The sequence below is a fragment of the Myotis daubentonii genome, chromosome 11 (genome assembly GCF_963259705.1).
Source record: "Myotis daubentonii chromosome 11, mMyoDau2.1, whole genome shotgun sequence".
NCBI classification, from domain to species: Eukaryota; Metazoa; Chordata; class Mammalia; order Chiroptera; family Vespertilionidae; genus Myotis; species Myotis daubentonii.
This window is the reverse complement of record NC_081850.1, coordinates 77,160,788-77,182,110: the sequence shown is the minus strand read 5'-3', so window position 1 is coordinate 77,182,110 and position 21,323 is coordinate 77,160,788. Positions and strand designations below refer to the sequence as shown.

General features: G+C 53.1%; 1 protein-coding gene across 1 annotated transcript; it reads right to left on the bottom strand.

The window, feature by feature from the left end:
* Window positions 1-2,487: 2,487 nt before the first annotated feature.
* On the bottom strand, window positions 2,488-19,381 carry TBC1D13 (TBC1 domain family member 13). Its single transcript, XM_059658240.1, has 12 exons — window positions 19,235-19,381; window positions 18,199-18,272; window positions 16,709-16,749; window positions 16,081-16,142; window positions 15,837-15,936; window positions 14,916-14,998; window positions 13,457-13,616; window positions 9,607-9,817; window positions 8,887-9,050; window positions 5,963-6,123; window positions 5,741-5,798; window positions 2,488-4,947 (listed from the first exon to the last, which is right to left on the bottom strand). The coding sequence occupies exons 1-12, from the start codon at window positions 19,318-19,320 to the stop codon at window positions 4,882-4,884; spliced, it is 1,266 nt and encodes a 421-aa protein (XP_059514223.1). The 5' UTR covers window positions 19,321-19,381; the 3' UTR covers window positions 2,488-4,881.
* Between the last annotated feature and the right edge of the window lie 1,942 nt (window positions 19,382-21,323).

Genomic DNA, 21,323 nt, shown 5'->3' with positions numbered 1-21,323 from the left:
TTACCCCAGGAGAGTCCAGAGAAGAGCTCCTAGTGGCCGGACAAGGACAAGGCAGCGGAGTCCGTCCTAACGACTGCACCACAAACCGAAAGTTCGAAGGCCAAGGTTTTCTTACCACCCAGAGAACAAGGATGCAGGCGGCCCGTCCTAACTGCTGTTTGCAATAGAAACGGGCACAATTCCAGAAAGCAGCCTGGCAGTATGCATGAAAAGCCTTCAAAAGGTGTTCACCTTTAAACCCACTTAGAGGACTGAGCTGGGAAAATAAATCGGGAACGCAAGGATTTCAACAGAAACTTCCTCGCAGTGTTATAATAAACTAGAGGCCCAGTGCACAAAAATTTGTGCACTCGGGGAGGGGGAGGGGGGGGTCCCTCAGCCTGGCCTGTGCCCTCTAGCAGTCTGGGACCCCTCGGGAGATAACGACCTGCTGGCTTAGGCCTGCTCCCGGGTGGCAGAGGGCAGGCCCAATCCCTAGGTGCAGCCCCTGGTCGGGCTCAGAGCAGGGCTGATTGGGGAGTTGGGGCGCCGCCCCCTGTCACACTCAAGGCATGGTTGATGGGGAGGTTGTGGAGCAACCCCCTGTCACACACAGAGCAGGGCCCATCAGGGGGGTTGGGGCTCTGTACCCTGTCACGCACAGAGCAGGGCCCATCAGGGGGTTGGGGTGCTGCCCTCTATCACCCACAGAGCAGGGCGGATCAGGGGGTTGGGGCGCCGCCACTCTCACACTCAGGGCAGGGCTGATGGGGAGGTTATGGCTCTACCCCGTCACACACAGAGCAGGGCCCGTGGGGGCGGGGGGGAGCTCCCCCCTATCAGGCACAGAGCAGGGTGGATAGGGAGGTTGTGGCCCCACCCCCTGTCACACACAGAGCCGCAGGGCGATCAGGGGGTTTGGGTGCTGCCCCGTCATGCTGATTCCAGTGCCGGGAGGCCTCACGGCTCCGCTGATCCCGGTGCTGGGAGGCATATTACCCTTTTACTATATAGGGTAGAGGCCTAGTACACGGGTGGGGGCTGGCTGGTTTGCCCTGAAGGGTGTCCTGGATCAGGGTGGGGGTCCCCACTGGGGTGCCTGGCCAGCCTGGGTGAGGGGATGATGGCTGTTTTCAGGCTGGGGGTGACTGAACTCCCAAACGCTCCTTTTTTCCTTTTTTTTTTTTTTTTTTTAATTCTGGGCCAGCTTTAGCTTGAGGCTTGGCTCCAGCTCTTAGGCCTAGGCTGAAAGTAGGTTTCTGGCCTTTGCTTACAATGTTGCGAATCTGCTGGCTGAAGTTGGGCGTATTTGTTACAGAGTTTCTTAAACTGCCAGCTCAGAGGCAGCGGCAGGCGGGGAACGTTGGTTTCCTCCGTCACTGAGGCAACCAAGCCTCATGTTAGTTTCAAGCTGCCTGGCTGCCGGCCGCCATCTTGGCTGACAGTTAATTTGCATATCTCGCTGATTAGCCAATGAAAAGGGTATCGGTCGTACGCCAATTACCATGTTTCTCTTTTATTAGATAGGATGTTCAGAAAGAGACTGGATTTCCAACGTTGTTAGCGTATTAGAAAGAATAGTGTGTAGCCGAAACCGGTTTGGCTCAGTGGATAGAGCGTTGGCCTGCGGACTGAAAGGTCCCAGGTTCGATTCCGGTCAAGGGCATGTACCTGGGTTGCGGGCACATCCCCAGTGGGGGATGTGCAGGAGGCAGCTGATCGATGTTTCTCTCTCATCGATGTTTCTAACTCTCTATCTCTCTCCCTTCCTCTCTGTAAAAAATCAATAAAATATATTTAAAAAAAAAAAAAAGAATAGTGTGTAGCCTATAAAAATTTAAGTCATACAGCAACTTGCTCAACACCTACCATGTGGGGGCTGACAATACACAAAACTATGTATCAAGACAATTATGCATTTCAGGGGATTTGGGGCATAAAATGAGATACTGGCAAAGGCCCTTGAGGGGCAAGGGAAGGAAAGCAAAGATTGTATGCATTGGACTCTAAAATGGACAGGGACTAGGTATGTTTCAGGTTCATAAATTGCCCAGCTGACAAGTATTTGAGGTCAAAACCCTACCACACACTTAAAAATTTACCATGTTAATAAAAGTATTCATTTGCTTGGAAAAAGAAAGACGATTGTGTAATAAAAATTACATCCGCGAAGAAAAGACTAACGTATTGTCAGGGATTTCCTCCAGATTGTGGGATATGAATGACTCGTTTTATTTACTGGTGTTTGAGTTTTCATAGTTTTTCAATCTAAAAAAACAAACGAACTTGCTCTGAAACCATGATGTAATTACCTTCTTCCCCAGTCCACCCTCCCCCCTTCTCCCGGCTGCAAACTGCATGTCTGAGTGAGGAGCTAAACAGGCACCACCGCCAAGACTCTCCGGGCCTTTCCTCAGACAACTTTTAGAGCCTCCTGACTCCCCTCCTGCTCAAACTTTTCTTTCTTGTCTGAGGTCTCAAAGGTTTCAGCCCATTACAGCACCAATGCCCTTTGCAAAGAACACATGATTTATTAAAGACAACTTGTCATCAACAGCATTGATTCAAGAAACAAAACTGATTTCCTTAAAAAACAAGGAACACAAAACACAAAAAACAAACAAAAGCAGACTAACGTTCTGACCCCCGGGAAATGAGTGAGCCCCGCTGAATTCATACTAATACAGCCCCATCTGTAACATGTCCCAGTTCCCGGGGCAGCTACAAGCAGGAAGCCGGGCACTCGGGCTGTCTGGGAACCTCCCTTGAGAATTTAGAGAAAGGGAATCACCAGGGGTAGGTCCTTTCCTCAGCCAAACCTGGACATGGTCCCTGTGCTCTTGACCTTCATCCAAAAGTCAAGGAGAGGGCACTGGCCTCAGGCCTGCCCCTGAGGCAAATCCGATGCAGTGATTCAAGTAGTGTGGCCCCAGAAGGGAAGGCAAGGGGACAGGCGAGAGGGAACGCATCAGGTGCCCTGGGCAGTGTCTGCTGGGTCCCAGGCTGTGACCCACATCTCAGGCTGAGAAGGAGTCAAAGTTGGAACTGAACAAGCCGACAAGTTCTGGGAAGGTGGGCCAGGCTGGTGGGAAGCAGTGTCTCTGTCCAGTGCAAGGTCTTGGAGTCTTCCTTCCAGTTCCAGGACAGAGCTCAGAGCACCCCCAGCAGGAAGGTTCCAGAGGCAGGGGGAGAGGGCACCAAGTCTGACCTCAGAAAGCCCAAAGAACATGCTTCTAACTCCTTTTCTGCCTTCCCAGCTCCACCCACACCCCCAAACCAAGCACTTGCCAATCGGCAATAAATATCCAAGAGTTTGAATAAATAGTAAAAATCTCCCAAAAACTGTGTGTTATGAGAGGAGGTGGCAAACAGGCAAGTGCACAAAGTCCCAGCAGCATCCAAAGCAGTAGGAGCTCCTGGGGGAAGCTGATCCTGGCCCACAGCCTGGCTTATGCGGCAGCAAAGGTCCTGGCTGCCAGCCTCAGACGGCTACGGGGGCACCAGGGTACCTGCCCACCAGTCTGAGCAGAGGAGGAAGACCCTTGCCCCATTACCCAGCTGTCCAGACCCAAACCACCTGCCTCCTTACAGAAGGAGGGAAGGGACTTGATCAGAATAAGCCCTTTCTTCCCACTGCCCAGCAGTGGGAGTGGCCAACGGCTCCTGCTCTAAGTGCATCCACCCCAAATCCTGGGACCAGCCCAAGTGGGTGACCAGCACCCGCTTCTGCTTGCTCGGCTCCCCTGGCCCTGACAGGATCCAGGGCCTCTGAGCTCAGCCGGCCCAGGGAGGCTCCCTTTGGTCCCGCTGGCCAATCATGGGACTCGCCCTCCCTGGATGGGCCCTGAAAGCCGCGGGAATGACTACTCTTCTGAAGCACTTGGATCCCAAACCCTGGCACAGCGCGGCTTCATGTCCTTTTTCTTTGGGGAACTCTCTGGAAGACTCAGCTCTCCCTCCTCCATCCCTGGGCAGAAACGAGGGTAAGAGGCTCAAAGCCTCACGGGCCATCATTTCTCAGCAGCTTTTGGTTTCCAAGATTGGGGGGCGGGGGCAGGTTCAGGGCCCTCTGGTGAGGCACTGTGGACTCCCTCCCAGTCTGAGGGACCTGGGAGCCTAGGGCTGGGGATGGGAACAGGGTGCAAAGGCCAAGGGTGACTTCCAGGGGCTTTGCTAAGCCAGACTCCTCATTCTATCTCTGGGTTTCACAAGTGTGGAGGGGAGGAGTGAGGGGAAGAGGCTGGGGATAAGGCACCCCAAGAGAGGAGGGCAGAGGGAGAGCAATGTTGAGGAGCAAAGCCTCGGTGAAAGAGACGGAGGGAGAAGGAGACGGGCAGAGAGACAGGGGAGAAGCAGAGACCTAGAGGGAATCAAAAACCCTCCCCCGCACATCCACACGGATAGACAGAGAGACTGACACAGACACACACTCAGAGAGGCAGAGGGTGTGGCCTGGGCCTGGCAGCTTCTTGGCTCCCTCAGTGTCACTGTGCCCACGGAGAAGCCTAAGCACCAACCCCCCGAGGTGGTTTCTGGCTCATCTGCCAAGCACCTCCCCCGAGCAGAGCCGGAGGGAGCAGCAGCGCAGAGGCAAGGAGGGACCGCTGCCAGCCCCCGCGCCCCCATCTGCCCAGGCCCAGGAAACAACTTCAGAAGCTCCGGCCTTGCTCAGCTGCCTGGGGAAAGGGCCCAGGGTTGCAGAGCAGAGAGGGAGCCAGGACTTGGTGATCAGGAAGGAGCGTGGCACAGTGCGCCCCCGTGGGAGTGGCCTAGGGGGACGGAGCCAAGTGAGGCCTGGAGCTCCCCCTCGGGCTGGGATCCCACAGGCGTCTCTGTGTTCTAGAAGCCAGGACACGGACCGGTGGTGGCTTCTCTCCCAAACCTGGGCCTCTTGCTGCCAGGCTACTTTGAGTCTTGGAGTTCCTTGGCTTTCTGTAGGATCTGGCAGACATCTGTGATGGGGTAATCCTGGGCACGGGAAAAGCCAACAAGATACCTCTGAAGTCAGCTCCCCCGCTGCCAATCTGTGCCTTTCCCCCTGAGACCTGTCACCATGCTGCATCGGGGGCCCCAGAGGCAGGGGCCACAGGTTATCACCCCCACATGTAGCTAACATGGCACTCACTGCAGCACTAATGTAACCAAGCCAACCAGCTCCACCCACAGGTCCTGCAGCCCTTCCCTGGGACCAGGACCATTCTGCTCCTCTCTCCCCACCCGGCACTGGGCTGGACTCTGTCCGTACATCAGCTCAAAGGGGCACCTCAAAAGCCCAATCAGGGGGTGCTTATGCCTATTTACAGATCTACTCAGTAAAGTTATTGCAAACGAACCCCAGGCCAGGTGTTGAAGAAACTGAGGCCTAGAGAGCTTATTCCTTGGCTTAGGTCACATGACTCGCAGAGCAGAACAAAGATGTGAGCCTAGCACTGTCTGACCGTTGAGCCCATGTTCTTAACCACTGAGCCACACTTTCCCCCTCCAGGTCTGGGCATGACTACCTCCGAGCACTATCACGTACTGGGCACCGCTGTGTCCCAGGTACAATGAACAGGTAGTTCAGAGAGGCCAAGTCATTCACTCAAGGCCACCCTACACTCAAGGTCAGTGCCAAAGCCGGGATTCAAACCCATCCAAACCCAGGTCTGCATCAGGGGTCCAGACTCTTAAGCCTTGCTACACTCCACTGTTCTGACCCAGCCTGTCCCAGCAGCTGGCAGGGGGTGGGCGCTCGGTAAGTGTCTGCCTCTGACACCATTACCTGAAGGAGCCGCATGTTCACAGTGAAATCCCCTTCCAGCAACTGCTCCCGGATCAATCTACGTAAGGAAAACAAGCAGCAAAACGCTGGGACCCTGGCTGCGCTGAGTGCAGGCCCCGCCCAGCCCCTTCCCAGTCACTACCCGCACCCAAGGTTCCCAGGGGCTCCCTCCAGCCTGGTGAGGGCAGGCCCGCCCGCCCCTCTGCTCCTGGCCACACTCACATGAGCATGGCGCAGCAGACGAGGAGGAGGAAGTCAAAGCGGCTGTCATCAGCGAAGAGGGAGTCCCAGATACGGATGACATCAGGCAGCAAGAACTCCTGGGACAGCAGCAGCGTCAGCCAGCGGAAGGCAAAGAACTGGGGCTTGATGTTCTGCTCTTGCTGGGGAGACAAGGCGGGCAGTAGGTGCAAGAATCCGTGTTGGCTGGTAGCCATGTCACATCATGCAGTCTTTAAATGTAAATTCAGATAAACAGCAGGGCCCCGGACCTCACCGAGGAGGCAGCAGGCCAGGGGTGAGCGCCAGGCGCTCGGGGGGATAGCCCTGGACCACCTAGATAGCCTCGCTCGGTTAAAGGGGTAGCTGCTGCTTGCTGACAACCCATGTTGTCATATCTTCTGATATTTTTAAAGAGAAGCCACAAGCCCAAACTTATATAAGCTCTCTAGATTTATAAATGACAGCTTTGATTATTTTAAAACACTGTACAGCCCTCGCCTCTGTGGCTCAGCTGGTTGGGCACATCCCATGCACCCAGAGATTGCTGGTTCAATTCCTGGTCAGGGCACATGCCCAGGAGGCGGGATCGATCCCCAGTAGGGGGAGTGCAGGAGACAGCTAATCGATGTTCTGCTCTCACATCAATGTTTCTCTTTCTCTCTCACTCTTCCTTCCTCTCACTCTAAAAATCAATACAAATATTAAAGAAAACTCTGTACAGATTATAGACAGAGTCCATTAACTGGCACTTACTATAAGTCAGTCTTGTGCTTAGCATGTTAAATATATTACCTCACTTATTTACTCCACAGGACAACCCTACAAGCAAATTATTCCCAGCAGAGATGAGCCCTCTGGCCAGCCATAGTGAATATTATTAACTGAAAAACTGCAGTCCCGATACGCCAAGATTTCAGGTTCAATCTCTGGTCAGGGCACACACAAGAATCAACCAATGAATGCATAAGTCAACAGAAAAAATCGATGTTTCTCTCTCTCTCTCCCTTCCTCTCTCCAATCAATTAAAATTAAAAAATAAAACAGCAGGAACAAAGACCACTAGGGGGTGCACCAAGGAAGCATAACAAAATGCGGAGACAAAGAAACAGGACAAAATTGTCAATGGAAGAAATAGAGTTCAGAACCACACTTTTAAGGTCTCTCAAGAACTGTTTAGAAGCTGCCGATAAACTTAATGAGATCTACACGAAAACTAATAAGACCCTCGATCTTATATTGGGGAACCAACTAGAAATTAAGCACACACGGACTGAAATAACGAATATTATACAGATGCCCGACAGCAGACCAGAGGAGCGCAAGAATCAAGTCAATGATTCGAAATGCGAGGAAGCAAAAAACATCCAACCGGAAAAGCAAAATGAAAAAAGAATCCAAAAATGCGAGGATAGTGTAAGGAGCCTCTGGGACAGCTTCAAGCGTACCAACATCCGAATTATAGGGGTGCCAGAAGATGAGAGAGAGCAAGATATTGAAAACCTATTTGAAGAAATAATGACAGAAAACTTCCCCCACCTGGTGAAAGAAATGGACTTACAGGTCCAAGAAGCGCGGAGAACCCCAAACAAAAGGAATCCAAAGAGGACCACACCAAGACACATCATAATTAAAATGCCAAGAGCAAAAGATAAAGAGAGAATCTTAAAAACAGCAAGAGAAAGAAACTCAGTTACCTACAAGGGAATACCCATACGACTGTCAGCTGATTTCTCAACAGAAACTTTGCAGGCCAGAAGGGAGTGGCAAGAAATATTCAAAGTGATGAATACCAAGAACCTACAACCAAGATTACTTTATCCAGCAAAGCTATCATTCAGAATTGAAGGTCAGATAAAGAGCTTCACAGATAAGGAAAAGCTAAAGGAGTTCATCACCACCAAACCAGGATTATATGAAATGCTGAAAGGTATCCTTTAAGAAGAGGAAGAGGAAGAAAAAGGTAAAGATACAAATTATGAACAACAAATATGCATCTATCAACAAGTGAATCTAAGAATCAAGTGAATAAATAATCTGATGAAAAGAATGAACTGTTGATTATAATAGAATCAGGGACATAGAAAGGGAATGGACTGACTATTCTTGGGGGGGAAAGGGGTGTGGGAGATGTGGGAAGAGACTGGACAAAAATCGTGCACCTATGGATGAGGACAGTGGGTGGGGAGTGAGGGCGGAGGGTGGGGCGGGAACTGGGAGGAGGGGAGTTATGGGGGGGGGGGGGGAAGGGAACAAATGTAATAATCTGAACAATAAAGATTTAATTAAAAAAAAATAAAACAGCAAAAAAATAAATCTATATTTGTTTAAAAATATCTTGATATAAATTTTTTTATTCCCAAAACTGTTTATATATAATTTTTTTACTGAAATGTTTTATGAAATACACTACAGTTTTTAAAAATTTTTCTGGCCCTGACCGGTTTGGCTCAGTGGATAGAGCGTCGCCTGCGGACTGAGGGGTCCCAGGTTCGATTCCGGGTGCGGGCACATCCCCAGTGGGGGGTGTTCAGGAGGCAACTGATCAATGTTTCTCTCTCATCGATGTTTCTAATTCTCTATCCCTCTCCCTTCCTCTCTGTAAAAAATCAATAAAATATATTTAAAAAATTTTTTTCTGAACTTTTAAAAATGAAATTCACCCTTTCTCAGGGGACAAAAAGGCTGAACTAATTAAGTGCCTGGCACACAATGGGCACCCTATCAACTCCCCTTCCCTGCCAGCCTGCCTGGACTACCCGCATCTGCCGCCGGTCTCTCCGCAGTGGATCACCGTTCCCTAGCAACAGCAGCCACTTTTAATCCCCAGACTCAAGCCAGAGCTCGCCCTGGACCTGGGACGCTCAGGAAGTCTGGCCTTTCCCCCTGTCTGCCGTAGCCTCGCCCGGGTGGGCCGGGGTCCTCACCAATTTCAGGTAGAGCTCCACATCCTTATCCTTCAAGGTGGAGTACACCTTTTCCATCTTGTAGGTGATGCCACACTGTGAGTCGTCCAGGCTCTTGATGAAGTTGTCCCGTATCTCAGCCATGAGGTTGGTGAAGCAAAAGAAGGTGTCTGCCTCGGCGTGCTCTGGGCGAGACAGGCAGGGTGAAGGCAGCCGAAAGGGAGCTGGTGCCCTCCTGAGACCCACCCCAACTCTCACCTATGACATCCTCCCTGCACCTCTGAGTCTCACCGAATCACTGCACCCCCACGGTCAGGCTCAGTACCTTCTCTGTCCTTGACCACTCTCCATCCCAATACTAAGGACATCACCTCTTTCCTCTCACGTCTTCTGGTAACACTGTACACTCGCTTAGCAATTGATTATTCTCTTCTGAGGACATTTTTCAAATCATTACTTATTTAAATCCTATCATTCAGTTTCTTGTATAACATCTCATGCCCCCTATCAAATATTCTGTTACAAATATCAAAAGCTCAGTACACTTCCAACGTTCTAGCAAGTCTGAGCTGGGATGGATGTGAGAGGATCCAGGCCAGGCCCGTATCTGACAGAGGGAGAATGGCGGCCCAGAGAGAGGCTGTGCGCTGCAGTCTGATCAACCCCACGGGCCCGGCTTTCTTTGGTCCATTTTTTAAGGAGCCGGCAACAAGGGATGTGGGCAGCCAACAGCCCTTTTACCTTTCCACTCGTTGTTGGGGTCGGTGGCAAAGGTATAGTAGAGGGGCCCCACGATCTCGTTCATGCCCTGCACGTAAGCGATGCCAGGGTTGAGCTTGGCATAGATGAACAGGATCCGCTCCACCACCTCCCAGTGGGCCTCACAGCCATTGGGCAGCACCTCGTACTCATGCAGGGATGATGGCGTTGAGTGCTTGTGTGGGGAGCTCATCTGGGGAGAAGAGGAGGAGCCCATTAAGACGGTGGGTGGCATTATGGACAGTATGTTCTCATCAGCAATGTCTACCATTAAGTTTAAACTTAACCTCCAGCGAATGGGAAATACAGGGCATAGAGGAACGTGCCCAGGAGGAAAAGCAGACAAAGCCAGAAGGTGGGCTATTCTACAAGACAGCTGGACCCAAAGCTAATTTACAGTGGTAAGCCCTGGCTGGCTTGGCGAGAGTGGTTAGAGCACTGGCCCGAGGACCGAAGGGTCTCGGGTTCAACTCCCAGTCAAGGAGACACACCTCGGTTGTAGGTTTGATCCCCAGCCCTGTTCGGGCGAGTGTGGGAGACAACCAGTGGATGTGTCCCCCTCACATCGAAGTTTCTCTGTCTCCTCCTCTCCACTCTCTCTCCAAAGACCAATGGAGAAAATATCCTCGGGTGAGGATTAAAAAAAAAAAATTTACAGTGATAAAAGCCAAAAACACTGCTTCCCTTTGTGGAGAGGGGTAGTGACTGGGAAGGGGCATTTTCCGCATAATAAAAACATTCCGTGTCTTGTTCTGGTTGGCAGTCACACAGATATACACATAAGGAAAAATCCATCCCGTTGTGTACCTAAGATCTGTGCATTTTACTGCATGTTAATTTATACTTCATTTAGAAAACAAAACTTCAAATATGTCAAAACAGAGAACTGGCTAAGAGTCTTCAAAAAGTCAATGCTATGGGGGTTGGGGGAAGGGAAGGCTGCTCCAGACCAAGAGCCTAAAGAAACAGCGTCCCACCCTGGCCGGTGTGGCTCAGTGGATAGAGTGTCGGCCTGCGGGCTGAAGGGTCCCAGGTTCAATTCCAGTCAGGGACATGTACCTGGGTTGCAGGCACATCCCCAGTGGGGGATGTGCAGGAGGCAGCTGATCGATGTTTCTCTCTCATCAATGTTTCTGACTCTATCCCTCTCCCTTCCTCTCTGTAAAAAATCAATAAAATACATTAAAAAAAAATCAATAAAATATATTTAAGAAAAAAAAGAGAAAGAAACAGCATCCCAAGGCAGCCCATGAACCCGAACGGGGCCTGGTTTGGGAGTAAAAACACAAAAATATTCGCAGCGCAACTGAGGACACACAGTCATAGACTGGACGTTAGGAGTTATCATGCAACCGTTATCTTCCTGGATGTGTTAGTGCTGAGGAGGAGGAGGGCCTATTCCCAGAGAAGCCTGCTGAAGTACTCGGGGGGAGTCTAGGACACCTGCAACTTACGCTCTGTAACACAAAACAAATACGGCCAAATGTTAACAGTCGTTAAATTTAGCTGGAAAGTACGTAAGTATGTAAGTATGCATCATAAGCATACTTTTAACGGAAATCCTTTTTGGATTTTTTGTATTCATTGTATCCAGACCAGGAAACGAAGGAGGCTGTGAGTCTCACCGAGTCACTGCACCCCACGGTCAGGCTCAGTACCTTCTCTGTCCTTGACCACTCTCCATCCCAATACTAAGGACACCACCTTTCCTCTCACGTCCTCTGGTAACACTGTACACTCGCTTCGCAATTGATTACATTCTCTTTCAATTTTTCTGAATGTTTTGAAAGTTTCATAAGAAAATATTGGAGATGATAATCCCTGCTTAAAACTTATGAAATAGAGCCGGAAACGGTTTGGCTCAGTGGATAGAGCGTCGGCCTGCGGACTGAAAGGTCCCAGGTTCGATTCCGGTCAAGGGCATGTACCTTGGTTGCGGACACATCCCCAGTGGGGGACGTGCAGGAGGCAGCTGATCGATGTTTCTCTCTCATCAATGTTTCTAGCTCTCTATCTCGCCCAGGCAGGGACAGCGCAGGAAACTGTCCTGGAAGTGCAGGGCCCTCGGGCGTTTCAACTCCCTTTCCCGTTATATGTACACGTGCGTGTATACATGCACATACATGTGCAGACACACATACATGACTTCGTTTACTGAGAGCTCTCTGTGCAAGACAGTGCTCCACAAGCATGCCTCACTGTCATGCTCTGAACAACCTAGAATATTCTCTCAACATTCACTTTCAAGATAAGGAAACAGAGGCTCAGAAAAGTTAGGTCACTCATCATGTCTGGCATTAAGTGGTGGCATTAGGATTTGATCCCAGACTTGCTGACTCCAGAACCTGAGGTCCAGGCCTCTGAGCATGCCCAGTGCTTTCCAGCTTTCCAGGAATCTGCCCGGCCATGACCTCATTTCATCTTGGCAATTCAAAAGCCAGGCCGGGCAGAAACGCTTACGCCCAGCCCACAGAAGAGGAGATGGACGCCGAGGAAGGTAAGCCCAGTATGGCTCGCCTGGAGTTAAACAGGTGGTCAGCTTTCACTCAGGCTGCCCCACCATGGTCCAGAGTCTAGGCATGAAGCTTCTGGTCAGCTGCTCTGCCCCAGGACAAGGTCCAAACCTAACATGGGTAAGAGCTCAGCTCTCAGCTCTCCGCCCAGTGACTACTGAAACGAATGGCAGAGCCAGGTGCTGCAGCCGGGACGCACGCAGCCCTGCCTCACTCAGCCAGCATTCGGCCCCTGCAGCAACCCCGCTGTCGCAGGCAGGCGGCCCCTGGGACCAGCGGTAACTGCCATCACCCTGCAGCGGGAAGTGCTGCTCTCCGACAGACACAGAGCCTTGAGCAGTCGTTCCACTTGGAGGGAAAAGCTCCGCAGTAGCATCTGTCTAGCTTTTTGGAGGCTACAGGGAAGCGTTTTTTCTGTGTGGAAGGCAGTGGAAAGTTCAGAGCTCCGGGTACCAAACCAGTAGGTCTAAGTCAGGAAATAAGGTTATACGCTCATTTGGCTATAGTTACAGGAGCCTGAAAAGACTGGGGTTCAAACCCTCAGCATGGCCTGGGCAGCACCAGTCCTGTCAATTCTACCTCCCAAGTGCTTCAGATCTGTCCTTGCTCCACCCCAGCCCCAGCTCCCACCCGCTCCTGCCTGAGCAATGCAGCCACCTTCCAGCCCCCCTCCACCGCTGCTCCTGCCCTTCAGGTCAACACCCCCACAGCGCCAACAGCGATCTCTTACAAGAGCCGCCCCGAATGACATCACTGTCCGGCTCAGAATGCCACCAGGGCCCCCAGCCCTCAGGATAAAGGCCCCGTGCGGCCTCACCACCACCGACCTCTCCAGTGTCCTCCAGCAACCTTCTCTCCCTTTCCCTCTGCTTCTAGCCACACCGGACACCTCTACTCCCTGAACACACCACACCACTCCTGCCCAAAGACCGACACATACGCCCTCCTCCCCCTGGAATGCTCTGTCCTCCTAGCTCTTCGAGCATAAGCTTAATGTCACTTTCTCAGAACTCTTCCCTGACATCCAGGCCAGGTCAGCTCCCCACCCATCAATCTCCCATCATACCTGGAATTACTTTTTAAAGAGCCATCTCCACTACAATAGCAGCCTGGCTCCTTCGCTGCACAGCAGGGACCTCCCCCAGTAGCCATTACATCCAGCCTTGAACTTGATCCCTGACTCTCCAGAAAGAGCCCTGGCAGGACTGAACTTGTCTTGAGTAACTGTCAGGACAGAGGGTCCTGGGGCCAGTGGCCAAAGGGAAGCAGGAAGGAAAAGGCTGTCCTGGGGAGTCCCGGGCTCCCAGGCTGCCTCTCACATTTGTGACCCCGCTCCGGTTCCGGGCCACGGTCTGGGACTTCAGCGTCGTCTGCTCCACCCGCTTACGGAGGGTCTCAAACTCGTTCTGGGGGTCCAGGATGAGAAGGCACGGGTACTCGGTGGGCCTCTGGAAGAAGGACATGTCTGGGCACAGCCTCCTGTCAAGAGGGAACAGGGGAGAGTACTGTTACTCAGGATGGAGGCGCCGGACATCCCAGCATCCCAAAAGGCACTTTTTTAAAAATTAATAACATTATGTATATTGTTAATTTAGTTTTTTTTTTTTTTTTTTTTTAAATATATTTTATTGAGTTTTTACAGAGAGGAAAGGAGAGAGATAGTCAGAAACATCGATGAGAGAGAAACATCGACCAGCTGCCTCCTGCACACTCCCCACTGGGGATGTGCCCGCAACCCAGGTACATGCCCTTGACCGGAATCGAACCTGGGACCCTTCAGTCCGCAGCCGACGCTCCATCCACTGAGCCAAACCGGTTTCGGCGTTAATTTAGTTTTTAAGAGGCAATATAATCATTATAACATATACCCATATTCTTATGTATTTGCAGATAGATACACGCACATATATATACTTTTTAAAGTGTCCTTATTGATCTTATGATCCAACTCGTCCCTTAAATCACAAACATCTTTCCATGTCAAAAACATCTAATATGTACAAGAGTGTTAGCTGAGGTGGGCTAGGACGGTCACGCTGCACACTGTGCGGTAGAATGTTACACAGCTGACCGGGGAAACGAATGTCCAAGACGAAGTGAGAGGAACAGCAAGTCCAAGGTCCAACGCGTCTCCCTCTGTGAGCTTCAACCACGCACTCTTTAAACAGCCCGGCTCCCCGGCTCTCAGGGCCTCGCACAGGCAGATCTACCACAGCCTTTCCCTCCCGCCTCCCCAGGCCCCTGACTCCCCAGAGCTCAGCCGGAACACTGCTTCCCAGGCAAGGCGTCCCGAACACCTCGAAACACCCTGACCGCTTCCTTCAGAGCATTTACCACAAACACTAATGACAGGAATGTGTGGAACACCTGTCTTCCCATCCCCCCGCCCCGCCCCCCACAAGGTCCTAGGCTCCTTTGTGGGGGACGTGTCTGTCCACTCAGTGCTCAATCCTGAGCTCGGCACTAGGGTTGCCATGGAGCAGGGGCTCGATATCCATCTGATGAAGGAATGATCAGATGAACCATAAACGCCCAGGACAACTGAGACTAAGGCAGGGAGGAGAGAGAGCCGGGCACCGGGGGCACAGGGACCCACACACACACTCCCTGCACTCGCCAGCCCATTCTCAGGCCCCGCATCACTGACTGCCCAGACCTCCCACCAACAGCTCCTCACCCCGCACCGGACCCCGTGGGCCTGGGCTGGGAAGGAAAAGGACAGGACTGGGGCCGCGCAGGAGTCCCATGGACCCACTCCCAGCCCGGCACCCTGCTTACCGGACGTCTTTGTCGATCTGCAACAGCACCTCGTTGTCCTTGAAATATGTGTTCCACCGGCTGTCGGGGTTGGGGTTGAGTGGCTGTGGGAGAAAACAAGCTGCTAGCCGAGGCCCAGCGAGAGCTCCAGAGTCAGAGACGTTTTGAGGCCTGAGCAGTGGCCTCACACCACCCATCCCATCACAGGTCCGGCAGTGGCTCCGAGACGCCTGTGAGCTACAGGGGAGCAGCACAGGCCACTGCAGCCCCCCAAACCCCGTTCCACCACAGCTAAGAGCCAAGCCTGCTGCCTGCTCTGAGGACACCCCTGCCTGGAGGGCGCTATTCCTTCTGTCTACTGCTCTGGCTCCAGAATGCTGCATAGGACAGGTTCTCACTAAATGCTTGTTGACTGAATGGGTGAATGAATGAATGCCGTGTCTTGGAGTCTAACTCATCAAATCAAAGCTTTGAGTCGCTAACTGCAATCCTTGGAGGAGGGGCCTGGTGTGGTCCATCTCCACTTCTCACACTGCGGGGCACACAGGCGACGCTCAGTGCTGGAGAACGAAGGGGGCTTCCTCCAGGCCACAGAAAGGCAGTCCCCCTCCCTGCCACCTGCTCTGGCTTTCTTCAACTATCAGGTCACAGGGCCTACGTCAAGGAAGGGTGAGGAGGAAAGGAGACGATGCGGCAGAGACCGGGCCCAGGGCTGCTCACCGCTCCGAGCCCACTATCACCGAGACTGCTGCCTGGGCCCGGGGAAGCGGGGAGACGAAGGCCTCCGGGGAAGAGCAGCCAAAGGAAGAAAGGAGGTACTGGAGGGCCAGAGGGGACCGAGACCAGCTGCACCATCCTCTGGGGTGGGGGGACTGTGCCCACTCAAAGCCCACACCCCTCTCCACCCTGTAGCCCCAGGCCCTGCTGCTGACCCCTACTCACATGGTCCTCAAAGGTCACATCCTCTCTGGACACACCCATGTTGGCCTTGGCAATGCCGGGCTGGATAATCATTTCCCTCAGGAACTGGGAATATAGCTCCCTGCCGGAGAGAAGAGAAGGGAGGGGTAATTCCCAAAGGTCTCGCCCAGGGAGCCCAGAACAGGAGGCAGGTCAGGCTCGGCACCACCTGCTCTGTCTGATACAAAGACCCTCCCGGCATCCTCCTTTCTCCAGGCCTACCTACCTCTGCTTGGCTAGGATGGCGGTCCATGAGGCTCTCTCCAACGGGAGGTAGTTTAAGAGAATCTGCAGGGCGAGAGGAGCAAAGCTCTGGTGACTCCCCAGCCAGCCCTGGACAGCAGGCAGAACCCCTGGTAATGCCCAGAGAAGACATGATGGGCTGAGCCCAGGTGTGGGTATGGGCTGGGGGAGCCTCCCCTTCCTCCCCACTGCCGCCCCCCTCCTTTATCCCAAACCAGGCCTTTCCTCTTCTCCTCCTCACACAGACTCTCCCAAATGATAATGAGACCTTGTGCTCAAACGGGCTGGAAGCTAGGGGACTGGGCTTCCACGGCCACACCACTTAGTCGTCTTGGACAAAGCACAGCCTCTTCTGCCCCAGTATGCCTCACTCCCACTGCTCTGCTGAACCAGGACCCAAAGGGCTTCACGGGCATTACACAGTGTTGCGTCCCCAAAGGGACCCTGCAGGGGACACCAAGAGGAACCGAAAACCCAGGACTTCCCAGAAAAGCTTCCCCAGACAAAGCAAGGAAAGGCCCAGAACAGAAAGAAGGGGCTGGGAGTGGGGGCAGCCCATGCAGGAACCAGGGCCTCTCAGCAGAGCAGAAGCCCACCCCAGGCACACCCACCTTCCAGCAGAGGCACCGCAGTCCGCCCTCACAGGGGATGCCTGTGGACACAGCAGGCAGAGGTCACACCCTAGGCCAGAGCCCCAGAACCCCCCAGCCCTCCACCTCGGAGCCAGTCGGCAGGGAGTAGAGGGAGCAAGAAGTAGTTCTTCAAGAATCATTTTCCGCCACAGAAGTTCCTAGACTAGATGCTAATCCTGTGTGTACTTTCTCTCCATGGCCCCGACCCCTGACCCCCGACCCCTGTCCCCAGCCCAGAGCTCCCTCTATCTGGCATATTCTTTTGAGGATTACACTTCCTCATCCTAGAAATTTCTTCCTCGGAGCAACCTGTACCAACCACCATCTCTCCCCAACCAGGCAGATCACCCATTATAAATAATGGCTCCGTGACTTCATCGCATCCCTCACAGCTCTGATCGCAGAACGTAATCTGTGTACTTATTTAACATCTTAACTCTTACTATGGGTAAGCCCCAGCAGGACAAGAACCACATCTGACTTCCATTCCCGTCCACAAGTATGTGTGGAATGTAAACTGAGCTACAGACGCTGAGTGCTTCGTGCTTTATGGACCTGACTGCACTTCACCCTCATCTTACAGATAAAGAAAGCCATCAAGGACTCAGGACACAGGTCAGTCTGACTCCAGAGGTCACACTTTCACCACGACCGACCGCAGACTGCCCCCTCCAGGGCCTGGCGGATTCCTCAGCCCAGCGCAGTTCCCAGGCCCCTCACCAGCTGCAGGGCCTAATTATCACTCCTGGCAGAAAGGCAACCTTCTCCCGCAACACTGTCAGAGACCTGGCTAGTGCAGCTGCTGCTACGATGTCCCTACCTGCCTGGAACAGGAGCTAATGCCCCCATCTCAGAATCTGCGAGGGGAAGCGGGGAGCCACCTGAGAATTCCTCGCTGACGGAAGTACAAAGGCTGAGCAGTGACAAGAAGCTACGCAGAACACCCGGGGGGTTTTCCAAGATGAAGGTTAACCGAGCCAGCAAGGGCCAAGTCCAACACCGCTGAGGAACAGCTCCATCGGCCAGCTGCTCGAGACTGGAAACTTTCTCACCGTGAACCAAAGTTCACTATCGCCTCGGGAGGCTTTGATCCCCGGCCAGGGAGAGAACCAGGAACTACTCCGCAGCTAACCAAATTCTGCCACTCGGGGAGCTTGCTGGAATGAGGGAAGACGGGGCTCAGCTCAAGAAGCCTCCTGCCCACTCCCTAACTGCCATCGTCCGTCCTCTGAGTTATTCCAAGGAGGCAATAAGCATCATTCAGCCACCACTGAAGCACCCTCAGGCCCACAGGCGAGCTAACTGTGGCCGCTAACTGCGGCTCAGGGGAGTCCCTGGTCGGTCAGCTCCACAGGATCTGGAGAAGCTCCAAGAGGCAGGCTGGCCCCCAGAACCGAGCAGGTCTGGCCTTGGGGCACCTTCCCCTCCATCCTCGCCACAAACTCTGAAAATGGAGCCATGCCTCTCACCACTAAAGCTGAGTTCCCGAAGCTTTTCCAAGGCGATGGTGGGCTCCTTCAGGACATCCTGGAAATCTGCAATCCTAGAAGGCGGGAGGGGGAGGCAAATGAGACACGCCCAAACCGAAGACCACAGGCTGGCGACCACTCCCAAGCCCACAGCTCCCTCAGACCTCCCATCTCCAACCTGCTCCTCCCTCCCCTTCAGATGGCAAAGCGCATGGAGGTCCGAATCCAAGTCAGCTCTGGGGAGCTACAGAACGACAGGTCACCTCTTCCCCTCAGCTCAGAAACGCGGAGATATTCCTGTGGAGAGGTTCTCAAACAAGCAGCGTGAAGTCAGACACAGTCTAATATTGAGTGAGCTGGCATTTACCGGGCACTTCCTGCCGGCCAGGTCCAGCCCACAGCTCCACGCTCTGAACTCAATGAACCCTTAGGAACCAGGAGTAATTTGATCCACAGACAGCGGACCCGTGTAACCTGCAGGCAGCTCTCCAGACTCAAAAACATAATCATGAGAAGGCCTCTGGGCCTGCCTGCAGGCAAGGGCAAAAGGTTTAAAACAACAAATGCTGGAGGAAAACTGAAGAATGAGCACAATGTAGCCAAGGCTGCAGGATCTGGCCTGGGAGAGGGGGCAGACGGGAAAATTCAGGTTTCCTAGCATTTCTATTAAGAAATGAGCACGGGGGATGGGAAGTCTTTGGAGAGAGGAGGGTACTGAGGGTTCACAAGGGTGACAGGGAAGGCGGGGGAGGCCTGAGGAACTGGGCACGGAGGCCCTGAATGAGGAAGGCGCCAGGGGAAGAGGGAACCCAGGGCGAGAGACAGACAAGCGGTGCACCCCGGGGGTGCAGGAGCAGTGCCTCCACTCCCACTCCGTGCCCGCTCAGGCCCACAGGCGATGAGGCTGGGAGGTGGGCGCCCGAGCCCCTCTGCCCGGGGGCTGCGGGTGCCTGGCCGCATCCGCACGCTCTCCGCGGGGCAGGAGTGGCGGCCTGGCCAGGGGTGGCCCGGCCCTGTGGGCCCCGCGGCCCCTTACCGGCTCTTGTGCAGACTCGACATGGTGTTGACTTCCGGATCCCCCCCGCCGCCTCCGCCGCCCCCAGGACGCGGGGCGCTCAGCATAGGCCTCCGACCGGAAACGCAGCCGCCCGCGTGCGTGTTCCGTGCCGCTCCGCCCCCGCTCACGTGCCACCTCCTTTCCCAGTGGCCACGCCCCCTTCCCCTAGGCCACGCCCCACCCCTATCCAGCCCGCGGATCCCGTGGCCAAGGTTGAGGGCGCTGACCGTGTGCCCTAAGGTTCCTCTCGGCGCTTCCCTGGGCCTCCGTTTCCATCTACGCAATATACCTGTCACCGTCTCCCTCCTTACACGGTCCTCACCCGCAACAAACTATTGTGTCCTTGTTCCAGGGATGTACTCTCCCTGCTGACCTATACGGGTAATTTCACTACGAAATCTTCCACCCCTACAGCAGTAATCGATCGCACGGAGCAGATGCTTCAAGAAATATTGGGTGGAAAACGGGACTACAATTCAGTGTTTCTGTGACTTTTGGATTGCATGAACATGAAAGGTACTGTAAAAGAACAATAGAGCCCTAGCGGTTTGGCCCAGTGGATAGAGCATCAGCCTGAGGATCCCGGGTTCCATCCGGTCAAAGGGCACATGCCCAGGTTGCAGGCTCGATCCCCAGTAGAGGGCGTGCAGGAGGCAGCCAATCAGTGATTCTCTCTCATCACTGATGTTTCTAACTCTCCCTCTCTCTTCCTCTCTGAAATCAATAAAAAATATATATATATTAAAAATAAATAAATAAGTAAATATGAGACCTTACCAACCTGGATACAATGGGATTTTTTAAAAAAGAATTAATTGTACATAAAGGGAAACGCACACTGCGTACTTGCTTTTATCTGTCTCCTCTTACTAGGCATAATTATTTTGCGATCAGTGCGTGTTGTAACGCATCATTCCTTTTTATTGCTGTGCAGATCCCATCGTCCGGAGGGACCATAGTTTGTCCTTTGCACACTTGGATTGTTTCCAATTTGGAAACAATATTTGAATCCAAATATTCATAGCAGCTTTATTGTAATAACCAGCTAGGGCTCATAAAGTATCTTTTTAAAAAATTTAATTTAGCCCTGGCCGGTTTGGCTCAGTGGATAGAGCGTTGGCCTACTGGTTCGATTCCGGTCAAGGGCATGTACCTTGATTGCGGGCACATCCCTAGTGGGGAGTGTGCAGGAGGCGGCTGATCAATGTTTCTCTCTCATCCATGTTTCTAACTCTCTATCCCTCTCCCTTCCGCTCTGTAAAAAATCAATAAAATATATTTAAATTTTTTTTTAAATTTAATTGTTGACAGTTAGAGATGTTCCTCAATTTCCCCCCCCTTTACTCCCCTCCTCCCAGTCCCTGCCCCATCCCAGTCCTTCATCACACTATTGTCTGTGTCCATTGATTATGTATAACCTCCTATATAATAAAAAGCTAATATGCAAATCAACCAAACAGTGGAACTACGGGTCGCTATGAGACTCACTGCAGTGACCAACCAGCCCAATCTGGCCCCAATTGGCCCCCCAACAGCTGGCGGCCCATCCCCCAAGGCCAGCCCCGCTGCTGATTACCCCCCACTTCCTCCCTTGGTGTTGCAGGGCCTTGGCTGCTCCAGTGGGTGAGCTACGCCCACATCTACAGGGCTCTGGACCAAACAGCCCGCAAGATCAACCTGGCCAAGTTCACCCCAGGCAAGTGCCCCACCCTCATCATGACTGACCTGGCGGCCGGGGCCTGGACATCCCGCTACTGGACAATGTCATCAACTTCAGCTTACCGGCCAAGGGCAAGCTCTTCCTGCACCAGGTGGGGTGGGTCATGTGGCCCAGGCTGGCCGAAGTGGCACAGCCTACTCCTTGGTGGCCCCAGATGAGGTCCCCTACCTACTGGACCTGCACCTGTTCCTGGGCCATGCCCTCACCGTCACCTGCCCCCACAAGGAGCCCTCAGGTGCAGTCGGCTGGGTTGCGTGCTGGGCCAGGTGACACAGAGCATGGTGGACGATGAGGACTGCGGCCTGCGGAACACCCTGAGGTGTCACAGGAGCTGCGGGGCCTGGGCTG